At 50.4% G+C, this 21869-nt stretch overlaps 1 protein-coding gene across 3 annotated transcripts in view; it reads left to right on the top strand.

Annotated features, from left to right (window-relative positions):
* Nucleotides 1-21869, top strand: part of MEIS3 (Meis homeobox 3) — an 81720-nt gene that overhangs the window by 40807 nt on the left and 19044 nt on the right. For all 3 annotated transcript variants that reach the window (XM_069746596.1, XM_069746595.1, XM_069746597.1), the window contains exon 8: nt 4588-4733. In XM_069746596.1, coding sequence (XP_069602697.1) covers nt 4588-4733 — 146 coding nt within the window. The remainder of the gene's footprint in view (nt 1-4587; nt 4734-21869) is intronic.

Below are 21869 nucleotides of genomic sequence, written 5' to 3'. Positions count from 1 at the left end.
GCAGCAGCACAGAGCGATCTTTGGTCACGTGATGTAGCAGCAGCAGAGAGCGATCTTTGGTCACATTATGTAGCAGCAGCACACAGCGATCTATGGTCACATGATGTAGCAGCAGCACAGAGCGATATTTGGTCACATGATGTAGCAGCAGCACACAGTGATCTTTGGTCATGCGATGTCGCAGCAGCACAGAGCGATCTTTGGTCATGTGATGTAGCAGCAGCAGAGAGCGATCTTTGGTCACATTATGTAGCAGCAGCACACAGCGATCTATGGTCACATGATGTAGCAGCAGCACAGAGCGATATTTGGTCACATGATGTAGCAGCAGCACACAGTGATCTTTGGTCATGCGATGTCGCAGCAGCACAGAGCGATCTATGGTCACATGATGTAGCAGCAGCACAGGGCGATCTTTGGTCACGTGATATAGCAGCAGTACAGAGCGATCTTTGGTCACGAGATGTAGCAGCAGCACAGAGCGATCTTTGGTCACGTGATGTAGCAGCAGCACAGAGCGATCTTTGGTCACGTGATGTAGCAGCAGCACACAGTGATCTTTGGTCACGTGATGTAGCAGCAGCACACAGTGATCTTTGGTCACGCGATGTAGCAGCAGCACACAGTGATCTTTGGTCACATGATGTAGCAGCAGCACAGGGCGATCTTTGGTCACGCGATGTAGCAGCAGCACAGAGCGATCGTTGGTCACGAGATGTAGCAGCAGCACAGAGCGATCTTTGGCCACGTGATGTAGCAGCAGCACACAGTGATCTTTGGTCATGCGATGTCGCAGCAGCACAGAGCGATCTTTGGTCACGTGATGTAGCAGCACAGGGCGATCGTTGGTCACATGATGTAGCAGCAGCACAGAGCGATCGTTGGTCACGAGATGTAGCAGCAGCACAGAGCGATCTTTGGTCACGTGATGTAGCAGCAGCACACAGTGATCTTTGGTCACGTGATGTAGCAGCAGCACACAGTGATCTTTGGTCACATGATGTAGCAGCAGCACAGGGCGATCTTTGGTCACGTGATGTAGCAGCAGCACACAGCGATCTTTGGTCACGTGATGTAGCAGCAGCACAGAGCGATCTTTGGTCACGTGATGTAGCAGCAGCACACAGCGATCTTTGGTCACGTGATGTAGCAGCAGCACACAGCGATCTTTGGGCACATGATGTAGCAGCAGCACAGGGCGATCTTTGGTCACGTGATGTAGCAGCAGCACACAGCGATCTTTGGTCACGTGATGTAGCAGCAGCACAGAGCGATCTTTGGGCACATGATGTAGCAGCAGCACACAGTGATCTTTGGTCACATGATGTAGCAGCAGCACACAGCGATCTTTGGGCACATGATGTAGCAGCAGCACAGGGCGATATTTGGTCACGAGATGTAGCAGCAGCACACAGTGATCTTTGGGCACATGATGTAGCAGCAGCACAGGGCGATCTTTGGTCACGTGATGTAGCAGCAGCACACAGTGATCTTTGGTCACGTGATGTAGCAGCAGCACACAGCGATCTTTGGTCACGTGATGTAGCAGCAGCACACAGCGATCTTTGGGCACATGATGTAGCAGCAGCACAGGGCGATCTTTGGTCACGTGATGTAGCAGCAGCACACAGCGATCTTTGGTCACGTGATGTAGCAGCAGCACAGAGCGATCTTTGGTCACGTGATGTAGCAGCAGCACACAGCGATCTTTGGTCACATGATGTAGCAGCAGCACACAGCGATCTTTGGGCACATGATGTAGCAGCAGCACAGGGCGATCTTTGGTCACGTGATGTAGCAGCAGCACACAGCGATCTTTGGTCACGTGATGTAGCAGCAGCACACAGCGATCTTTGGTCACATGATGTAGCAGCAGCACAGAGCGATCTTTGGTCACGTGATGTAGCAGCAGCACAGGGCGATCGTTGGTCACGTGATGTAGCAGCACAGAGCGATCGGCCCATTTTCTCTTGTAGCCCACGTTGTTAATTTCCCACCCTGGTATAGGAGATAAACGTAGACATTATTTTACAATGGCTGAAGTAAGACATACACCACTGCACTGCTATAAGGTGGCATCTGTTGCAATGATACACAAAATACTGACAAGAGCAAACATTAAATATGCAAAGACCCCAAGACTTCATTATACTTTTGCTCATGCAGACTGGTGACCAAATCGGATGTCACTGCATACTCCTGACCCCCAGGTCATCCACCCAGGATACAATATAATGAGCACCCCGCACCCATGCGTCTCCCCTACCTCATGTGACCCCAACATACATTGGCGCGTGCTCCCCTGTATGAGAAGCCTTTGTTCTCGGGTCTTCATAACTTTAAGAAAATTCATCAGCCAGCGCTGCATTTTGCATATGGGATCAGAAAGGATAACGGGGCGTTGTTGAGGTGAGGGAGGGAAGCAATACTGTGTAACACGGGGCCGAGCAGACGCAGGCTCTGATGCATAATTTACTTCCCCTCCAGGCAAGCTTTTAAGCCTCTCTTTTGCCGCAGGTTATAGGAGCTGAGCAGCTGTTATATGGTCCCCCCTGTCCTCCTCCTCTCTGATTTATGTTTAGAAGACAGGAGAGATTGTGTGTGTGCAAGGCCGAGACCGAGGAGGGAGAACACACCGGTCCAGAAAGTGACATCCGTTCCAAGAGAAATGGATCAACACCGACCCTCAGTCTCGTCCTGAGTTTCTTTTGGACACATCTCATACTGGAATATGTCACATCTTCGCTCTTTAACGGTGATGATTACTACGTTCACACGACCGTATTTTTGGTCCGAGTGCTGTGCATGAAAAGAAATGAACTGCACTCAGACCAATGCTATTCCACGGGGCTGTTCAGATGACCGTTAAGGCCCCGTCACACTTAGCGACGCTAAAGCGATCCCGACAACGATACGACCTGTCAGGGATCGTTGCTGCGTCGCTATGTGGTCGCTGGTGAGATGTCAAACAGTGAGATCTTCCCAACGACGCTGCAGCGATGCGGCGACCTGTAGCGACCTGTACAACGATGTCGTTGTGACCCTGTCACATGGCAGCTATTATGACGATTCAGACCTCGATGAGGGACGTCCCGTGTGACGTTGTAGTCACACAGGTGTGCATTTGCGTTGCCTTTTCCGCGCCCATTCAGTTCCGATTGGTGGTCGCTACTGCGTTCTGATTGGTGGCGGCCTTGCCTTATGAGGCGACACAATAGCCCTTCCGTCCTTTGTTCCTGACCGCGTGGTGGTTTGCAGATTAAGGAAAAATGAAAACGCATTTGAGACCCCAAACGATACCTACCGTGCACAAAATATAGGTGTCAGAAGAACCGTTGAAGAATAGATAAATCGAAGAGGAGTCGCAGGCCGGAGAACTCTATAACGATCTGCAAACCACCACGCGGTCAGGAACAAAGGATGGAAGCGCTACTATGTCGCCTTCTGTTGAAGGCATGACCGCCAATCAGAACGCAGTAGCGACCACCAATCGGAGCGGAGGGGTGGGGAAAAGGCAACGCAAATGCACGCCTATGTGTCGGTGTCTGAGTCGTCAACGAGGTCGTTGGTAAGGTGTCAAACACAGCGATGTGTGCTACCCAGCGGGACCTCAACGATCAAAAAAAGGTCCAGGCCATTCCGACACGACCAGCGATATCACAGCAGGGGCCTGGTCGCTGCTACGTGTCACACATAGCGAGATCGCTACTGAGGTCGCTGTTGCGTCACAAAACTTGTGACTCAGCAGCGATCTCGCTAGCGACCTCGCTTAGTGTGAAGGTACCTTTACGGTACCCCGTGAAAAAAAAAACAAAAACCAACATGCTGTAATTTTCTCTCTATCTCAGATAGGAATGGCCCATTCAAGTCTACGGTCGCGCACAAATAAATTAGATCCCGTACAGATCAACCGTGTAACGTCGTAGTTTTACAGATACATTGCCATTCTTTAACATTAGAAACTGTATTTGGACTTGTAAATGTAATCAGATAAATAATGGTCTGTTTTATTCGATGATTTTTAAAGGCTCGTGTGAACTTGGCCATAATATATTGGTGGTAGAAGATTTCTGTATACAGGACAGAAACATGGGCAGATGCCTTCTAATAAAGTATTGAGGCATCTGCCCATCCATGACTGCCCCTGGGCGCAGGCTCTACCTATAAAAGCTGGAGATCCCTGGAATTCCTTTATAGGACTCTTGCATCACAAATAACTAATTGGTATATATGAGAAAAACATTTTTATTTTTCATTACCGTACAACCACGATTTGTCCGCATTCGTTACTTATCACATCTTATCCGTATAGCTTAGTTGGCTATCATATCTCCCAGGGACTTGGGTAACCTCCACAATTTGTCCTTACTCATGTGATAGCCCATACTGACGGCTCATTTGACCATTATGTTTTTTAGAGCTTTGTGCATGAGTTGGAAAACTGGAAATCATTGATCAAAAAAAATTGGCAAATTGGCCTATGGAATATCGCAGGGTTCTCGCAGTTGGAATCTTGGCATACAGAAATGTTTTAACGCTTTAATATCCGGTATACCAATCTCCATTTTATTTTTTTTTGCCCTTTAGGTGACTGTCTAGACAACAGCGTGGCCTCACCCAGCACGGGGGATGACGATGAGTTAGACAGGGACAAAAAGAGGAACAAGAAACGGGGCATTTTTCCTAAAGTGGCCACAAACATAATGAGGGCATGGCTCTTTCAGCACCTTTCGGTAAGTACGATGTTGATACTCATTTGCTTGTGGGGAAATATGGTTGCAAGAATTTGGGATATAAAAATCTAGACTTGGGCTTACTGTGGACTCACCGTACAAGACTTTAAAGGGCAAGAGAAAAGGAAGACCAAAATGATTGAAGCCCAGAGGGAGTAAGAAAAACAGCTTTATTAATTGCAAAAAATATATTAAAATGAGGTGCAAGTGGAAACAAATAACCAGGGAAGAAACGGACGCGATACACAAAAGGACAGGCTGAGATCACATGCTGGAGTAAGATAATAGCAGCAAAGTAAATTGCAATATCATAAATGGTACATTGTAAAAAGTGCATATGTGCACGCTTAATATAGCAAAATGATGAATTGGTGCAAGTTAAATGGAAAACCCAGATACGACAGGCAAATTAATGATATTTCAGAGGGTATAATTCAAGTAAGATTTATAAAGTGCCTGTTCATATTATACAATGTCAAAACATTAGGGGCAGCATGGTGTATATCAAAGTAATCACTAAAGTAGTGTAGAACAATAACATGGTGCCATATATACCAAGCTGAATAGTACCTGGTAAAGGGTGGAAAGGGGGGGTCATCAGCTGTCCCGTGGATGCGTCCACCCCGACGCGCGTTTCGGTGTCTGCCTTCTTTGACCCCCTGACGAAGGCAGATGCTGAAACGTGCACATGCACTTTATAAATCTTACTTGAATTATACCCTCTGAAACATCTTTAATTTGCCTGCCGTATCTTGGTTTTGTATTTAACTTGCACCAATTCATCATTTTGCTATGTTAAGCATGCACATATGCACTTTTTACAATCTACCATTTATGATATTGTAATTTACTTTGCTGTTATTATCTTACTCCAGCATGTGATCTCAGCCTGTCCTTTGTGTATTGCATCGGTTTCTTCCCTGGTTATTGCTTTCCACTTGCACCTCATTTTAATGTATTTTTTACAATTAATAAAGTTATTTTTCTTACTCACTCTGGACTTCAATAAATTTGATCTTCCTCTTCTTTTGCGATTTATCCTAACTGATATGCAGCATATTGTGTCCTGTGTACACATGTGGTGAATATATTCTCTCTGATATATCGGTTATCAACACCTATTATAATCATACACCAAGTCATATACATGTGTACTTTGTCTTTGAGATTTTTTTTATTTAAGACTTTAAAGGGGTTCTTAATCAGGAACGCTCCATCATCCTTCCGATTTGCTGGGGAGCAGTGCTCTCTGCTACCCTTCATGTTTGCTGGGAAGCAGTGTTCTCTGCTGCTCTCTGTGTTTGCTAGGGAGAAGTGCGCTCTGCTACCCATTCTGTTTGCTGGACAGCAGTGCTATCTTCTACTCTTCCTGTTTGCAGGGGAGCAGTGCTCTCTTCTGCTCTTCATGTTTGCTGGGGAGCAGTGTGCTCTGCTACCCTTTCTGTTTGCTGGGGAGCAGTGCGCTCTGCTTCCTTTCCTGTTTGCTGGGGAGCAGTGCGCTCTGCTACCTTTCCTGTTTGCTGGGGAGCAGTGTACTCTGCTACCTTCCCTGTTTGCTGTGGAGCAGTACGCTCTGCTACCTTTCCTGTTTGCTGGGCAGCAGTGAACTCTGCTACCTTTCTTGTTTGCTGGGGAGCAGTGCACTCTCCTACTCTTCCTGTTTGTTGGGGAGCAGTGTACTTTGCTACCCTTCCTGTTTGCTGGGGAGCAGTGTGCTTTGCTACCTTTAGTGTTTGTTTCCCGTTTACTGGGGAGCAGTGCTCTCTGCTACCCTCTTTGTTTGTTGGGGAGCAGTGCGCTCTGCTACCCTTCCTGTTTGCTGGGGATTAGTGCACTCTGCTACCCTTCCTGTTTGCTGAGGAGAAGTGCACTCTGCTAACCTTCCTGTATGCTGGGAAGCAGTGTGCTCTGCTTCCCTTCCTTTTTGCTGGAGTGCAGTGTGCTCTGCTACCCTTCCTGTTTGCTGGAGAGCAGTGCACTCTGCATCCTTTCCTTTTTTGTTGGGGAGCAGTGTGCTCTGCTAGCCTTCCTGTTTGCTGGTGAGCAGTGCGCTCTGCTGCCCCTCCTGTTTGCTGGGGAGCAGTGTACTCTGCTGCCTTTCCTGTTTGCTGGGGAGCAGTGCACTATGCTGCTCTTCTTGTTTGCTGGGAAGCAGTGCGATCTGCTACCCTTACCCTTCCTGTTTGCTGAAGAGATGTGCGCTCTGCTACCCTTCCTGTATGATGGGAAGCAGTGTGCTCTGCTTCCCTTTATGCTAGAGTGCAGTGTGCTCTGCTGTCTTTCCCGTTTGCTGGGGTGCAGTGCGCTGTGCTGCCCTTTCTGTTTGCTGGGGAGGAGTGCGCTCTGCTGCTCTTCCTATTTGCTTGTGAGCAGTGCGCTCTGCTGCCTTTCCTGGTTGCTGGTGAGCAGTGTGCTATGCTGCTCTTCTTGTTTGCTGGTGAGCAGTGTGCTCTGCTACCCTTCCTGTTTGCTGGGGAGCAGTGCACTCTGCTACCTTTCCTGTTTGCTGGTGAGCAGTGCGCTCTGCTGCCCCTCCTGTTTGCTGGGGAGCAGTGTACTCTGCTGCCTTTCCTGTTTGCTGGGGAGCAGTGCACTATGCTGCTCTTCTTGTTTGCTGGGAAGCAGTGCGATCTGCTACCCTTACCCTTCCTGTTTGCTGAAGAGATGTGCGCTCTGCTACCCTTCCTGTATGATGGGAAGCAGTGTGCTCTGCTTCCCTTTATGCTAGAGTGCAGTGTGCTCTGCTGTCTTTCCCGTTTGCTGGGGTGCAGTGCGCTGTGCTGCACTTTCTGTTTGCTGGGGAGGAGTGCGCTCTGCTGCTCTTCCTATTTGCTTGTGAGCAGTGCGCTCTGCTGCCTTTCCTGGTTGCTGGGGAGCAGTGTGCTATGCTGCTCTTCTTGTTTGCTGGTGAGCAGTGTGCTCTGCTACCCTTCCTGTTTGCTGGGGAGCAGTGCACTCTGCTACCTTTCCTGTTTGCTGGTGAGCATTGCACTCTGCTGTCCTTCCTGTTTGCTGGGGAGCAGTGCGCTCTGCTGCCTTTCCTGTTTGCTGAGGAGCAGTGCGATATGCTGCTCTTCTTGTTTGCTGGTGAGCGGTACACTCTGCTACCCTTCTGCTAATCTTCCTGTATGCTGGGAAGCAGTGTGCTCTTCTTCCCTTCCTTTTTGCTGGAGTGCAGTGTGCTCTGCTACCCTTCCTGTTTGCTGGAGAGCAGTGCACTCTGCATGCCTTCCTTTTTTGTTGGGGAGCAGTGTGCTCTGCTACCCTTCCTGTCTGCTGGTGTGCAGTGCGCTCTGCTGCCCGTCATGTTTGCTGGGGAGCAGTGCTCTATGCTGCTCTAATTGTTTGCTGGTGAACTGTGTGCTCTTCTGCTCTTCCATTTTGCTGAGGAGCAGTGTGCTCAGCTACCCTTCCTGTTTGCTGGGGGAGCAGTGCCCTCTGCTACCCTTCTTATTTGCTGGGGAGCAGTGCGCTCCTCTACTTTTCCTGTTTGCTGTGGAGCGGTATGCTCTGCTACCTTTCCTGTTTACTGGGCAGCAGTGAACTCTGCTGCCTTCTTGTTTGCTTGGGAGCAGTGTGTTATGCTGCTCTTCTTGTTTGCTGGTGAGCAGTGTGCTCTGCTTCCCTTTATGCTAGAGTGCAGTGTGCTCTGCTGTCTTTCCCCTTTGCTGGGGTGCAGTGCGCTGTGCTGCCCTTTCTGTTTGCTGGGGAGGAGTGCGCTCTGCTGCTCTTCCTATTTGCTTGTGAGCAGTGCGCTCTGCTGCCTTTCCTGTTTGCTGGGGAGCAGTGTGCTATGCTGCTCTTCTTGTTTGCTGGTGAGCAGTGTGCTCTGCTACCCTTCCTGTTTGCTGGGGAGCAGTGCACTCTGCTACCTTTCCTGTTTGCTGGTGAGCATTGCACTCTGCTGTCCTTCCTGTTTGCTGGGGAGCAGTGCGCTCTGCTGCCTTTCCTGTTTGCTGAGGAGCAGTGCGATATGCTGCTCTTCTTGTTTGCTGGTGAGCAGTACACTCTGCTACCCTTCTGCTAATCTTCCTGTATGCTGGGAAGCAGTGTGCTCTTCTTCCCTTCCTTTTTGCTGGAGTGCAGTGTGCTCTGCTACCCTTCCTGTTTGCTGGAGAGCAGTGCACTCTGCATGCCTTCCTTTTTTGTTGGGGAGCAGTGTGCTCTGCTACCCTTCCTGTCTGCTGGTGTGCAGTGCGCTCTGCTGCCCGTCCTGTTTGCTGGGGAGCAGTGCTCTATGCTGCTCTAATTGTTTGCTGGTGAACTGTGTGCTCTTCTGCTCTTCCTTTTTGCTGAGGAGCAGTGTGCTCAGCTACCCTTCCTGTTTGCTGGGGGAGCAGTGCCCTCTGCTACCCTTCTTATTTGCTGGGGAGCAGTGCGCTCCTCTACTTTTCCTGTTTGCTGTGGAGCGGTATGCTCTGCTACCTTTCCTGTTTACTGGGCAGCAGTGAACTCTGCTGCCTTCTTGTTTGCTTGGGAGCAGTGTGTTATGCTGCTCTTCTTGTTTGCTGGTGAGCAGTGTGCTCTGCTTCCCTTTATGCTAGAGTGCAGTGTGCTCTGCTGTCTTTCCCGTTTGCTGGGGTGCAGTGCGCTGTGCTGCCCTTTCTGTTTGCTGGGGAGGAGTGCGCTCTGCTGCTCTTCCTATTTGCTTGTGAGCAGTGCGCTCTGCTGCCTTTCCTGTTTGCTGGGGAGCAGTGTGCTATGCTGCTCTTCTTGTTTGCTGGTGAGCAGTGTGCTCTGCTACCCTTCCTGTTTGCTGGGGAGCAGTGCACTCTGCTACCTTTCCTGTTTGCTGGTGAGCATTGCACTCTGCTGTCCTTCCTGTTTGCTGGGGAGCAGTGCGCTCTGCTGCCTTTCCTGTTTGCTGAGGAGCAGTGCGATATGCTGCTCTTCTTGTTTGCTGGTGAGCAGTACACTCTGCTACCCTTCTGCTAATCTTCCTGTATGCTGGGAAGCAGTGTGCTCTTCTTCCCTTCCTTTTTGCTGGAGTGCAGTGTGCTCTGCTACCCTTCCTGTTTGCTGGAGAGCAGTGCACTCTGCATGCCTTCCTTTTTTGTTGGGGAGCAGTGTGCTCTGCTACCCTTCCTGTCTGCTGGTGTGCAGTGCGCTCTGCTGCCCGTCATGTTTGCTGGGGAGCAGTGCTCTATGCTGCTCTAATTGTTTGCTGGTGAACTGTGTGCTCTTCTGCTCTTCCTTTTTGCTGAGGAGCAGTGTGCTCAGCTACCCTTCCTGTTTGCTGGGGGAGCAGTGCCCTCTGCTACCCTTCTTATTTGCTGGGGAGCAGTGCGCTCCTCTACTTTTCCTGTTTGCTGTGGAGCGGTATGCTCTGCTACCTTTCCTGTTTACTGGGCAGCAGTGAACTCTGCTGCCTTCTTGTTTGCTTGGGAGAAGTGTGTTATGCTGCTCTTCTTGTTTGCTGGTGAGCAGTGTGCTCTGCTTCCCTTTATGCTAGAGTGCAGTGTGCTCTGCTGTCTTTCCCGTTTGCTGGGGTGCAGTGCGCTGTGCTGCCCTTTCTGTTTGCTGGGGAGGAGTGCGCTCTGCTGCTCTTCCTATTTGCTTGTGAGCAGTGCGCTCTGCTGCCTTTCCTGTTTGCTGGGGAGCAGTGTGCTATGCTGCTCTTCTTGTTTGCTGGTGAGCAGTGTGCTCTGCTACCCTTCCTGTTTGCTGGGGAGCAGTGCACTCTGCTACCTTTCCTGTTTGCTGGTGAGCATTGCACTCTGCTGTCCTTCCTGTTTGCTGGGGAGCAGTGCGCTCTGCTGCCTTTCCTGTTTGCTGAGGAGCAGTGCGATATGCTGCTCTTCTTGTTTGCTGGTGAGCAGTACACTCTGCTACCCTTCTGCTAATCTTCCTGTATGCTGGGAAGCAGTGTGCTCTTCTTCCCTTCCTTTTTGCTGGAGTGCAGTGTGCTCTGCTACCCTTCCTGTTTGCTGGAGAGCAGTGCACTCTGCATCCCTTCCTTTTTTGTTGGGGAGCAGTGTGCTCTGCTACCCTTCCTGTCTGCTGGTGTGCAGTGCGCTCTGCTGCCCGTCATGTTTGCTGGGGAGCAGTGCTCTATGCTGCTCTAATTGTTTGCTGGTGAACTGTGTGCTCTTCTGCTCTTCCTTTTTGCTGAGGAGCAGTGTGCTCAGCTACCCTTCCTGTTTGCTGGGGGAGCAGTGCCCTCTGCTACCCTTCTTATTTGCTGGGGAGCAGTGCGCTCCTCTACTTTTCCTGTTTGCTGTGGAGCGGTATGCTCTGCTACCTTTCCTGTTTACTGGGCAGCAGTGAACTCTGCTGCCTTCTTGTTTGCTTGGGAGCAGTGTGTTATGCTGCTCTTCTTGTTTGCTGGTGAGCAGTGTGCTCTGCTACCCTTCCTGTTTGCTGGGGAGCAGTGCACTCTACTACCCTTCCTGTTTGCTGGTGAGCAGTGCGCTCCTCTACTTTTCCTGTTTGCTGTGGAGCGGTATGCTCTGCTACCTTTCCTGTTTACTGGGCAGCAGTTAACTCTGCTGCCTTCTTGTTTGCTTGGGAGCAGTGTGTTATGCTGCTCTTCTTGTTTGCTGAGGAGCAGTCTGCTATGCTGCTCTTCTTGTTTGCTGTGGAGCGGTGCGCTCTGCTACCTTTCCTGTTTGCTGGCGAGCAGTGTGCTATGCTGCTCTTCTTTGCTGTGGAGCGGTGTGCTCTGCTACCTTTCCTGTTTGCTGGGCAGAAGTGAACTCTGCTACCCTTCCTGTTTGCCGAGGATCAGTGCTCTCTGCTGCCCTTCCTGTTTGCTGTGGAGCAGTCCGCTCTGCTGCCCTTCTTGTTTGCTGGGGAGCAGTGCACTCTGCTGCCTTTTCTGTTTGCTGGGGAGCAGTGCGCTATGCTGCTCTTCTTGTTTGCTGGTGAGCAGTTTGCTCTGCTGCCCCTCCTGTCTGCTGGGGAGCAGTACGCTCTGCTGCCTTCCCTGTTTGCTGGGGAGCAGTGCGCTATGCTGCTCTTCTTGTTTGCTGGTGAGCAGTTTGCTCTGCTGCCCCTCCTGTCTGCTGATGAGCCGTGCGCTCTGCTACCTATCTTGTTTGCTGCATTGCAGTGTGCACTGCTACCTATCCTGTTTGCTGGGGAGCAGTGCACTCTGCTACTCTTCCTATTAGCTGGGGAACAGTGCGCTCTGCTACCCTTCCTGTTTGCTGGCGGCAGTGCGCTCTTCTATCCTTCCTGTTTGCTGAGGATCAATGCGCTATGCTGCCCTTCCTGTTTGCTGTGGAGCAGTGCACTCTGCTACCCTTCCTATTTGCTGGGGAACAGTGCGCTCTGCTGCCCTTCCTGTTTGCTGAGGAGCAGTGCGCTATGCTGCTCTTCTTGTTTGCTGGTGAGCAGTGCACTCTGCTACCCTTCCTGTTTTCTGGGGAGCAGTGCACTCTGCTACCCTTCCTGTTTGCTAGAGAGCAGTGCGCTCTGCTTCTCTTCCTTTTTTGTTGGCGAGCAATGTTATCTGCTACCCTTCCTGTTTGTTGGTGAGCAGTGCGCTCTTCTGCCCATCATGCTTGCTGGGGAGCAGTGCGCTATGCTGCTCTTCATGTTTGCTGGTGAGCAGTGCGCTCTGGTGTCCTTCCTGTTTGCTGGGGAGGAGTACGCTCTGCTGCTCTTCCTGTTTGCTGGTGAGCAGTGCACTCTGCTGTTTTTCCTGTTTGCTGAGGAACAGTGCGCTATGCTGCTCTTCTTGTTTGCTGGTGAGCAGTGCGCTCTGCTGTCCTTCCTGTTTGCTGGGGAGCAGTATTCTCTAGAGCCCTTCCTGTTTTCTGAGGAGCAATGCACTCTGCTGCTCTGCCTGTTTGCTGAGGAGCAGTGTGCTCTGCTACCCTTCCTGTTTGCTGGGGAGCAGTGCACTCTGCTACCCTTCCTATTTGCTGGGGAGCAGTGCGCTCTTCTACCTTTCCTGTTTGCTGGGTAGCAGTGCGCTTTGCTACCTTTCCTATTTGCTGGGGAGCAGTGTGCTCCTCTACCTTCCCTGTTTGCTGTGGAGCTGTGCGCTCTGCTATCTTTCTTGTTTGCTGGGCAGCAGTGAACTCTGCTACCCTTCCTGTTTGCTGAGGATCAGTGCTCTCTGCTGCCCTTCCTATTTGCTGTGGAGCAGTGCGCTCTGCTGCCCTTCCTGTTTGGTGGGGAGCAGTGCACTCTGCTGCCTTTCCTGTTTGCTGGGGAGCGGCGCACTATGCTACCATTCCTGTTTGCTGGGAAGCCGTGCGATCTGCTACCCTTCCTGTTTGCTGAGGAGAAGTCAGCTCTGCTACCCTTCCTGTATGATGGGAAGCAGTGTGCTCTGCTTCCCTTTATGCTGGAGTGCAGTGTGCTCTGCTGTCTTTCCTGTTTGCTGGGGAGCAGTGCCCTCTGCTACCCTTCCTGTTTGCTGTGGAGCAGTGCGCTCCTCCACCTTTCCTGTTTGCTGGGGAGCAGTGCGCTCTGCTACCTTCCCTGTTTGCTGTGGAGCGGTGCGATCTGCTACCTTTCCTGTTTGCTGGACAGCAGTCACTCTGCTACCCTTTCTGTTTGCTGGGAAGCAGTGTGCTATGCTGCTCTTCTTTGCTGGTGAGCAGTGTGCTCTGCTACCCTTCCTGTTTGCTGTGAAGCAGTGCACTCTGCTACCCTTCCTGTTTGCTGGGGACGAGTGCGCTCTGCTCCTCTTCCTGTTTGCTGGTGAGCAGTGCACTTTGCTGTCCTTCCTGTTTGCTGAGGAGCAGTCCGCTATGCTGTTCTTCTTGTTTGCTGGTGAGCAGTGTGCTCTGCTGTCCTTCCCTGTTTGCTGTGGAGCGGTGTGCTCTGCTACCTTTCCTGTTTGCTGGGCAGCAGTGAACTCTGCTACCCTTCCTGTTTGCCGAGGATCAGTGCTCTCTGCTGCCCTTCCTGTTTGCTGTGGAGCTGTGCGCTCTGCTGCCCTTCTTGTTTGCTGGGGAGCAGTGCACTCTGCTGCCTTTTCTGTTTGCTGGGGAGCAGTGCGCTATGCTGCTCTTCTTGTTTGCTGGTGAGCAGTTTGCTCTGCTGCCCTTCCTGTTTGCTGGGAAGCCGTGCAATCTGCTACCCTTCCTGTTTGCTGAGGAGAAGTCAGCTCTGCTACCCTTCCTGTATGATGGGAAGCAGTGTGCTCTGCTTCCCTTTATGCTGGAGTGCAGTGTGCTCTGCTGTCTTTCCTGTTTGCTGGGGAGCAGTGCGCTGTGCTACCCTTTCTGTTTGCTGGGAAGGAGTGCACTCTGCCGCTCTTCCTATTTGTTTGTGAGCAGTGCGCTCTGCTGCCTTTCCTGTTTGCTGGGGAGCAGTGTGCTATGCTGCTCTTCTTGTTTGCTGGTGAGCAGTGCGCTCTGCTGCCCCTCCTGTCTGCTGGGGAGCAGTGCGCTCTGCTGCCTTCCCTGTTTGCTGGGGAACAGTGCGCTATGCTCCTCTTCTTGTTTGCTGGTGAGCCGTGCGCTCTGCTACCTATTCTGTTTGCTGGGGAGCAGTGCACTCTGCTAGCCTTCCTATTAGCTGGGGAACAGTGCACTCTGCTACCCTTCCTGTTTGCTGAGGAGAAGTCAGCTCTGCTACTCTTCCTGTATGATGGGAAGCAGTGTGCTCTGCTTCCCTTTATGCTGGAGTGCAGTGTGCTCTGCTGTCTTTCCTGTTTGCTGGGGAGCAGTGCGCTGTGCTGCCCTTTCTGTTTCCTGGGGAGGAGTGCGCTCTGTTGCTCTTCCTATTTGCTTGTGAGCAGTGCGCTCTGCTGCCTTTCCTGTTTGCTGGTGAGCAGTGTGCTCTGCTACCCTTCCTGTTTGCTGGGGAGCAATACACTCTGCTACCTTTCCTGTTTGCTGGTGAGCATTGCGCTCTGCTGTCCTTCCTGTTTGCTGGGGAGCAGTGCGCTGTGCTGCCCTTTCTGTTTGCTGGGGAGGAGTGCACTCTGCTGCTCTTCCTATTTGTTTGTGAGCAGTGCGCTCTGCTGCCTTTCCTGTTTGCTGGGGAGCAGTGTGCTATGCTGCTCTTCTTGTTTGCTGGTGAGCAGTGCGCTCTGCTGCCCCTCCTGTTTGCTGGGGAGCAGTGTGCTATGCTACCTTTCCTGTTTGCTGGTGAGCATTGCGCTCTGCTGTCCTTCCTGTTTGCTGGGGAGTAGTACGCTCTGCTGCTCTTCCTGTTTGCTAGCGAGGAGTGCGCTCTGCTGCCTTTCCTGTTAGCTGGGGAGCAGTGCGATATGCTGCTCTTCTTGTTTGCTGGTGAGCAGTACACTCTGCTACCCTTCCTGTTTGCTGGGAAGCAGTGCGATCTGATACCCTTCCTGTTTGCTGAGGAGAAGTGCACTCTGCTACCCTTCCTGTTTGGTGTGAAGCAGTGCACTCTGCTACCCTTCCTGTTTTCTGGGGAGCAGTGCACTCTGCTACCCATCCTGTTTGCTGGGAAGCAGTGCGATCTGCTACCCTTCCTGTTTGCTGAGGAGAAGTGCACTCTGCTACCCTTCCTGTATGCTGGGAAGCAGTGTGCTCTGCTACCCTTCCTGTTTGCTGGAGAACAGTGCACTCTGCATCCCTTCCTTTTTTGTTGGGGAGCAGTGCACTCTGCTACCCTTCCTGTTTGCTGGTGAGCATTGCGCTCTGCTGTCTTTCCTGTTTGCTGGGGAGCCGTGCACTCTGCTGCTCTTCCTGTTTGCTGGTGAGCAGTGCACTCTGCTCCCCTTCCTGTTTGCTGGTGATCCGTGCACTCTGCTGTCCTTCCTGTTTGCTGAGGAGCAGTCTGCTATGCTGCTCTTCTTGTTTGCTGGTGAGCAGTGTGCTCTGCTGTCCTTCCCTGTTTGCTGTGGAGGAGTGCGCTCTGCTGCTCTTCCTGTTTGCTGGGGAGGAGTGCGCTCTACTGCTCTTCCTGTTTGCTGGTGAGCAGTGCACTCTGCTGTCCTTCCTGTTTGCTGAGGAGCAGTCTGCTATGCTGCTCTTCTTGTTTGCTGGTGAGCAGTGTGCTCTGCTACCTTTCCTGTTTGCTGGGCAGCAGTGAACATTGCTATCCTTCCTGTTTGCTATTTGCTGCCGTTCCTGTTTGCTGTGGAGCAGTGCGCTCTGCTGCCCTTCCTGTTTGCTGGGGAGCAGTGCACTCTGCTGCCTTTCCTGTTTGCTGGGGAGCAGTGCGCTATGCTGCTCTTCTTGTTTGCTGGTGAGCAGTGCGCTCTGCTGCCCCTCCTGTCTGCTGGGGAGCAGTGCGCTCTGCTGCCTTCCCTGTTTGCTGGGGAACAGTGCGCTATGCTCCTCTTCCTGTTTGCTGGTGAGCCATGCGCTCTGCTACCTATCCTGTTTGCATCATTGCAGTGTGCACTGCTACCTATCCTGTTTGCTGGGGAGCAGTGCACTCTGCTACCCTTCCTATTAGCTGGGGAACAGTGCGCTCTGCTACCCTTCCTGTTTGCTGGCGGCAGTGCGCTCTGCTATTCTTCCTATTTGCTGAGGATCAATGCGCTATGTTGCCCTTCCTGTTTGCTGTGGAGCAGTGCACTCTGCTACCCTTCCTATTTGCTGGGGAACAGTGCGCTCTTCTGCCCTTCCTGTTTGCTGGGGAGCAGTGCGCTCTGCTGCCCTTCCTGTTTGCTGAGGAGCAGTGCGCTATGCTGCTCTTCTTGTTTGCTGGTGAGTCGTGCACTCTGCTACCCTTCCTTTTTTCTGGGGAGCAGTGCACTCTGCTACCCTTCCTGTTTGCTGGGGAGCAGAGCGCTATGCTGCTCTTCATGTTTGCTGGTGAGCAGTGCGCTCTGGTGTCCTTCCTGTTTGCTGGGGAGCAGTACGCTTTGCTGCTCTTCCTGTTTGCTGGGGAGGAGTGCGCTCTGCTGCCCTTCCTGTTTGCTGGGGAGCAGTGCACTCTGCTGCCTTTCCAATTTGTTGTGGAGCAGTGCGCTATGCTGCTCTTCTTGTTTGCTGGTGAGCAGTGTCCTCTGCTTTCCCCCCTGTTTGCTGGGAAGTAGTGCGCTATGCTCCTCTTCTTGTGTGCTGGTGAGTAGTGCGCTCTGCTACCTATCCTGTTTGCTGCATAGCAGTGCACTCTGCTACCTATCCTGTTTGCTGCATAGCAGTTCTCTCTGCTGTCCTTCCAGTTTGCTGGGAAGCAGTATTCTCTACAGCCCTTCCTGTTTGCTGAGGAGCAGTGCGCTCTGCTGCTCTTCTTGTTTGCTGGTGAGCAGTGTCCTCTGCTACCCTTCCTGTTTGCTAGTGAGCAGTTCACTCTGCTACCCTTCCTGTTTGTTGGTGAGCAGTGCGCTCTGCTGTCCTTCCTGTTTGCTGGGGAGCAGTATGCTCTGTTGCTCTTCCTGTTTGCTGGGGAGGAGTGCACTCTGCTGCTCTTCCTGTTTGCTGGTGAGCAATATTCTCTACAGCCCTTCCTGTTTGCTCAGGAGCAGTGCACTCTGCTACCCTTCCTGTTTGCTGGTGAGCAGTGCTCTGCTGCTCTTACTGTTTGCTGGGGAGCAGTGTGCCCTACTACCCTTCCTGTTTGCTGAGGATCAGTACGCTCTGCTGCCCTTCCTGTTTGCTGCGGAGCAGTACGCTCTGCTGCCCCTCCTGTTTGCTGGGGAGCAGTGCGCTCTGCTGCCTTTCTTGTTTGCTGGGGAGTAGTGCGCTATGCTCCTCTTCTTGTTTGCTGGTGAGTAGTGCCCTCTGCTACCTATCTTGTTTGCTGCATAGCAGTGCGCTCTGCTACCCTTCCTGTTTGCTGTGGAGCAGTGCACTCTGCTACCCTTCCTGTTTGCTGGTGAGCATTGCGCTCTGCTGTCTTTCCTGTTTGCTGGGGAGCCGTGCACTCTGCTGCTCTTCCTGTTTGCTGGTGAGCAGTGCACTCTGCTCCCCTTCCTGTTTGCTGGTGATCCGTGCACTCTGCTGTCCTTCCTGTTTGCTGGGGAGCAGTGTGCTCTGCTGCTCTTCCTGTTTGCTTTGGAGCAGTGTACTTTCCTACCCTTCCTGTTTGCTGAGGTTCAGTACACTTTGCTGCCCTTCCTGTTTGCTGTGGAGCAGTGCACTCTGCTGCCTTTCCAATTTGCTTGGGAGCAGTGCGCTATGCTGCTCTTCTTGTTTGCTGGTGAGCAGTGCGCTCTTCTACCTATCCTGTTTGCTGCATAGCAGTGCGCTCTGCTACCCTTCCTGTTTGCTGGGGAGCAGTATTCTCTACAGCCCTTCCTGTTTGCTGAGGAACAGTGCGCTCTGCTGCCCTTCCTGTTTGCTGTGGAGCAGTACGCTCTGCTGCCACCCCTGTTTGCTGGGGAGCAGTGCACTCTGCTGCCTTTCCTGTTTGCTGTGTAGCAGTGCGCTATGCTGATCTTCCTGTTTGCTGGTGAGCAGTGTTCTCTGCTACCTATCCTTTTTGCTGCATAGCAGTGCGCTCTGCTACCCTTCCTGTTTGCTGGGGAGCAGTGTGCTATGCTCCTCTTCTTGTATGCTGGTGAGCAGTGTGCTATGGTCCTCTTCTTGTTTGCTGGTGAGCAGTGCGCTCTGCTACTTATCCTGTTTGCTGCATAGCAGTGCGCTCTACTACCCTTCCTGTTTGCTGGGGAGCAGTGCGCTATGCTGCCCTTCTTGTTTGCTGGGGAGCTATTTGCTGGGGAACAGTGTGCTCCTGATCGATTGTTTTGGGCCAGCGGCATTATTGAGCCATTGGTTCTTTCCAGTGCTGCAAACAGAGGTTGCTTTGGTTCTGCAGTACCAGAGGAGCGTGGTGGGACTGAATCTAGCCGGATCCAGCAATCCAGAGCAGCACTTGCAAGCTACATAGTAACCACTATGATCTGTGGCTCGATGACCGTCCACCTCTGATTGACTTAAGCAGTAGCGGGTAACTTAGGCTACGAGCCATAAGCAATAAAATTAAACACCCTTCTGTGCTTGAGAAAGAGGTAAACTGTGATTGTTTTTACTAGTACATTCTATCCATTTGTGATGATGAGAAAATCCCTTTTAAGGAGAGTAACTTGTCCCTGTATCATTCTTAATGGTACCCATTACACTTTATATCCAGTTACCAGCCTATCGAAGAGTTTTTCTAAACCGCCAGAAAGATGAAAAAATAAAACAAGCTTCTTTTCTGTCACCACGCACTTTTCATCAGACGTGGCGTCCATCAATAAATGTGTTTTATTATTATTATTATTATAAATAAAAATATGCTTTCTTATTTTGCACCCAGTTTACATTCTTTTCTCTGTTTGCAATCCGTGTCTGTATGATTGATTTATTTTTATTTTTTTTTTCAAGCAAGACTTCCCCTCCCCGCTCTTTCGTAGGAGATATTAACAATGCAGACCCAATTAAAAATTACTAAAGTGCAGCATGAAAAGCTCAGAATCTCTGCTGTAACTACCCATGAAGTCGGCCCCGGGCGAAATCTCAGCTAGCGGAGAGCACAGAAACAATTAGTCAGAACAGGGCCTGTCCTTGCCTAGTTAAACAAGGCAGAGTTAATGAACGCTGACCAATTAGTTACTAATTGACGAAGCTATAAACCTATTAGAAGCTGGTAAACGGGTAATCAATTCTAGGTAATTACCCTGAACCTGCTTAGCGGCAGGCAGGCATCGGGGAGAGAAGAGAGGGAGAGTCAGCTGCTGCAAATCTCTGGATCAGGCATCGCGCAGCCTTGATATGTGCAGTTTTCATTGGCGGCGCTTCAAAAATTGCCAAAATGCATGAAAATAAAGGTTTGATTTCGTGGCAGATGGTACCTATGTAAGGCAAGACCCTTTACGGCTAATGGACCACCGGATGCCTGCCACTGTGGATGTGTCGCCTAATGGCGATCTGATCCTACGCCACTTATAAAATGATAAGTCCCAAAAACGTGACCCGTCTTCATCAAGAGTTGTCAGCATCACACAGGGTTGTCCAGGTCAAGGGCCTCCATACTTTGGGGGAGAGAATAATGTCCGATCCTTTTAATTTCAAGAAAAATAAGCCCCTGCCAGAAAAGTGTGGCAGTGACTTTTTTTTTCCTCTTGTAAACATACGATTGTTCAAAATTCACGGGTGGACATATACCATCGGTGCAACCTGTGCAGCGGCTCAGGGGCTCGAGAGGTAAGGTAGGAGTTGTGCATTATGATAAGATATTGGTCCCATATATTGATCTTGCACAGTGGCCCTCTTCTATGTCCGGTCCTTGCTCATATATCACATATACGGGAGATTCAGGAGCTGTGTGCCAATCAAAGGTTAGGTCAACCTAACGTATGGCCAGCTTCCGAGCCTAGACTCACTGGAGGGTCCTCTGCTGGACCAGTTCACACCTAGTTCAGATATTTTGGTGCATAGAGAAAATGGCTTTAATATATGTGTTTTCCGAGTAGATATTTTTACAGTGACCCAGAATAGCCTCAGAGCTGCCAAATAAACTCAACAATGTTCAGTTTTACCGTAATTATATATATTTAATCAATAACGACGTGTGTATCGGGGCATAAAAAACGCAGTTTATCTGCACTGTTCATGCTGCCATTACCTATTAATTTGAAAACGGGTAAAATGGCAGGTTGAACAGTTTAGGCAACAGTTTGTGTGATTTCTGCAGTGGTGAAAATAAGTATTTGGTACACTGACGATTTTGACAAGTTTTTACCCCTACAAAGATGGAGAGGTCTGTAATTTTTATCGTAGGGACACTTCACCTGTGAGAGACAGAATCTAACAATAAAAATCCAGAAACTCATATTATTTGATCATCTACCGACCAGCAAGAATCCTGCCTCTCACAGACCTGTTAGTTTTTCCTTAAGAAGCCTCCTACTCTGCACTCATTACCTGGATTAATTGCACCTGTTTGATCTCGTTACCTGTATAAAAGACACCTGTCCACACACTGAATCAATCACACTCTAACCTCTCCACCATGGCCAAGACCAAAGACCTGTCTATGGACACCAGGGACAAAATTGTAGACCTGCACAAGGCTGGGATGGGCTACAGGACAATAGGCAAGCAGCATGGTGATAAGGCAGCAACTGTTGGTACAATTAATGGAGAATGGAAGAAACACAAAATGACTGTCAATCTTCCTCGGTCTGGGGCTCAATGCGAGATCTCGCTTCGTGGGGTAAGCATGATTCTGAGAAAAGGTCAGGAATCAGCCCTGGACTACACGGGAAGACTTGGTCAATGACCTGAAGAGAGCTGGGACCACAGTCTCAAACATTACCATTAGTAACACACTACGCCGTCATGGATTAAAATCCTGCAAGTCATGCAAGGTCCCCCTGCTCACGCCAGCACATGTTCAGTTGAAGTTCGCCAATGACCATCTGGATGATCCTCTGGAAGCATGAGAGAAGGTCATGTGGTCAGATGAGACCAAAATAAAACTTTTGGGTATCAACTCCACTCGCCGTATTTGGAGGAAGAAGAAGAAGGTTGAGTACAATGCCAAAAATACCATACCAACCATGAAGCATGGTGGGGAAAACATCATACTTTGGGGGTGCTTTTCTGCAAAGGAGGATTTTATTGAAGAGAGGATGGATGGGGTCATGTATCACAAGATTTTTATCATCAACTTCCTTCCCTTAGTAAGAGCATTGAAGATGGGTCGTAGCGTGGGCTTCCAGCATGACAATGACCTTAAACACACAGCCAGGGCAACTAAGGAGTGGCTCCGTAAGAAGCATTTCAAGATCTTGGAGTGGCCCAGCCAGTCTCCAGACCTGAACCCAATAGTAAATCTTTGGAGGAAGCTGAAACTCAGTGTTGCCCAGCGACTGGTTAGAAACCTGAAAGATTGGAGAAAATCTGTATGGAGGCGGGGGACAAAATCCCTGCTGCAGTGTGTGCAAACTTGGTCAAGGAAACATATGACCTCTGTAACTTCAAACAAAGGTTTCTGTACTAAGTTCTGTTTTTATTGTATCAAATACTTATTTCATGCAATAAAATGCAAATTAATTATGTAAAAATCCTACTATGTGATTCCTGTTTTTTATTTTATTTTTACATTCTGAATCTCACAGTTGAAGTATACTTATTATAAAAATTACAGACCTCTCCATTCTTTGTAGGTGGGAAGATTTGGAAAATCGGCAGTGTATCAAATACTTATTTTCCCCACTGTATGTGTGCCTTTTTATAACCTAAAGAAAAAGCTGCGAAGAATCCTTAAAAATGTATTAAAAAAAAGAAAAATGTTTAAAAAAGACAATTTTCACAATCCAAC

The sequence above is a fragment of the Ranitomeya imitator genome, chromosome 2, assembly GCF_032444005.1.
Source record: "Ranitomeya imitator isolate aRanImi1 chromosome 2, aRanImi1.pri, whole genome shotgun sequence".
Lineage (NCBI taxonomy): Eukaryota > Metazoa > Chordata > Amphibia > Anura > Dendrobatidae > Ranitomeya > Ranitomeya imitator.
Note: the sequence above shows the minus strand (reverse complement) of the source record. Positions and strands in the feature narration are given on the sequence as shown.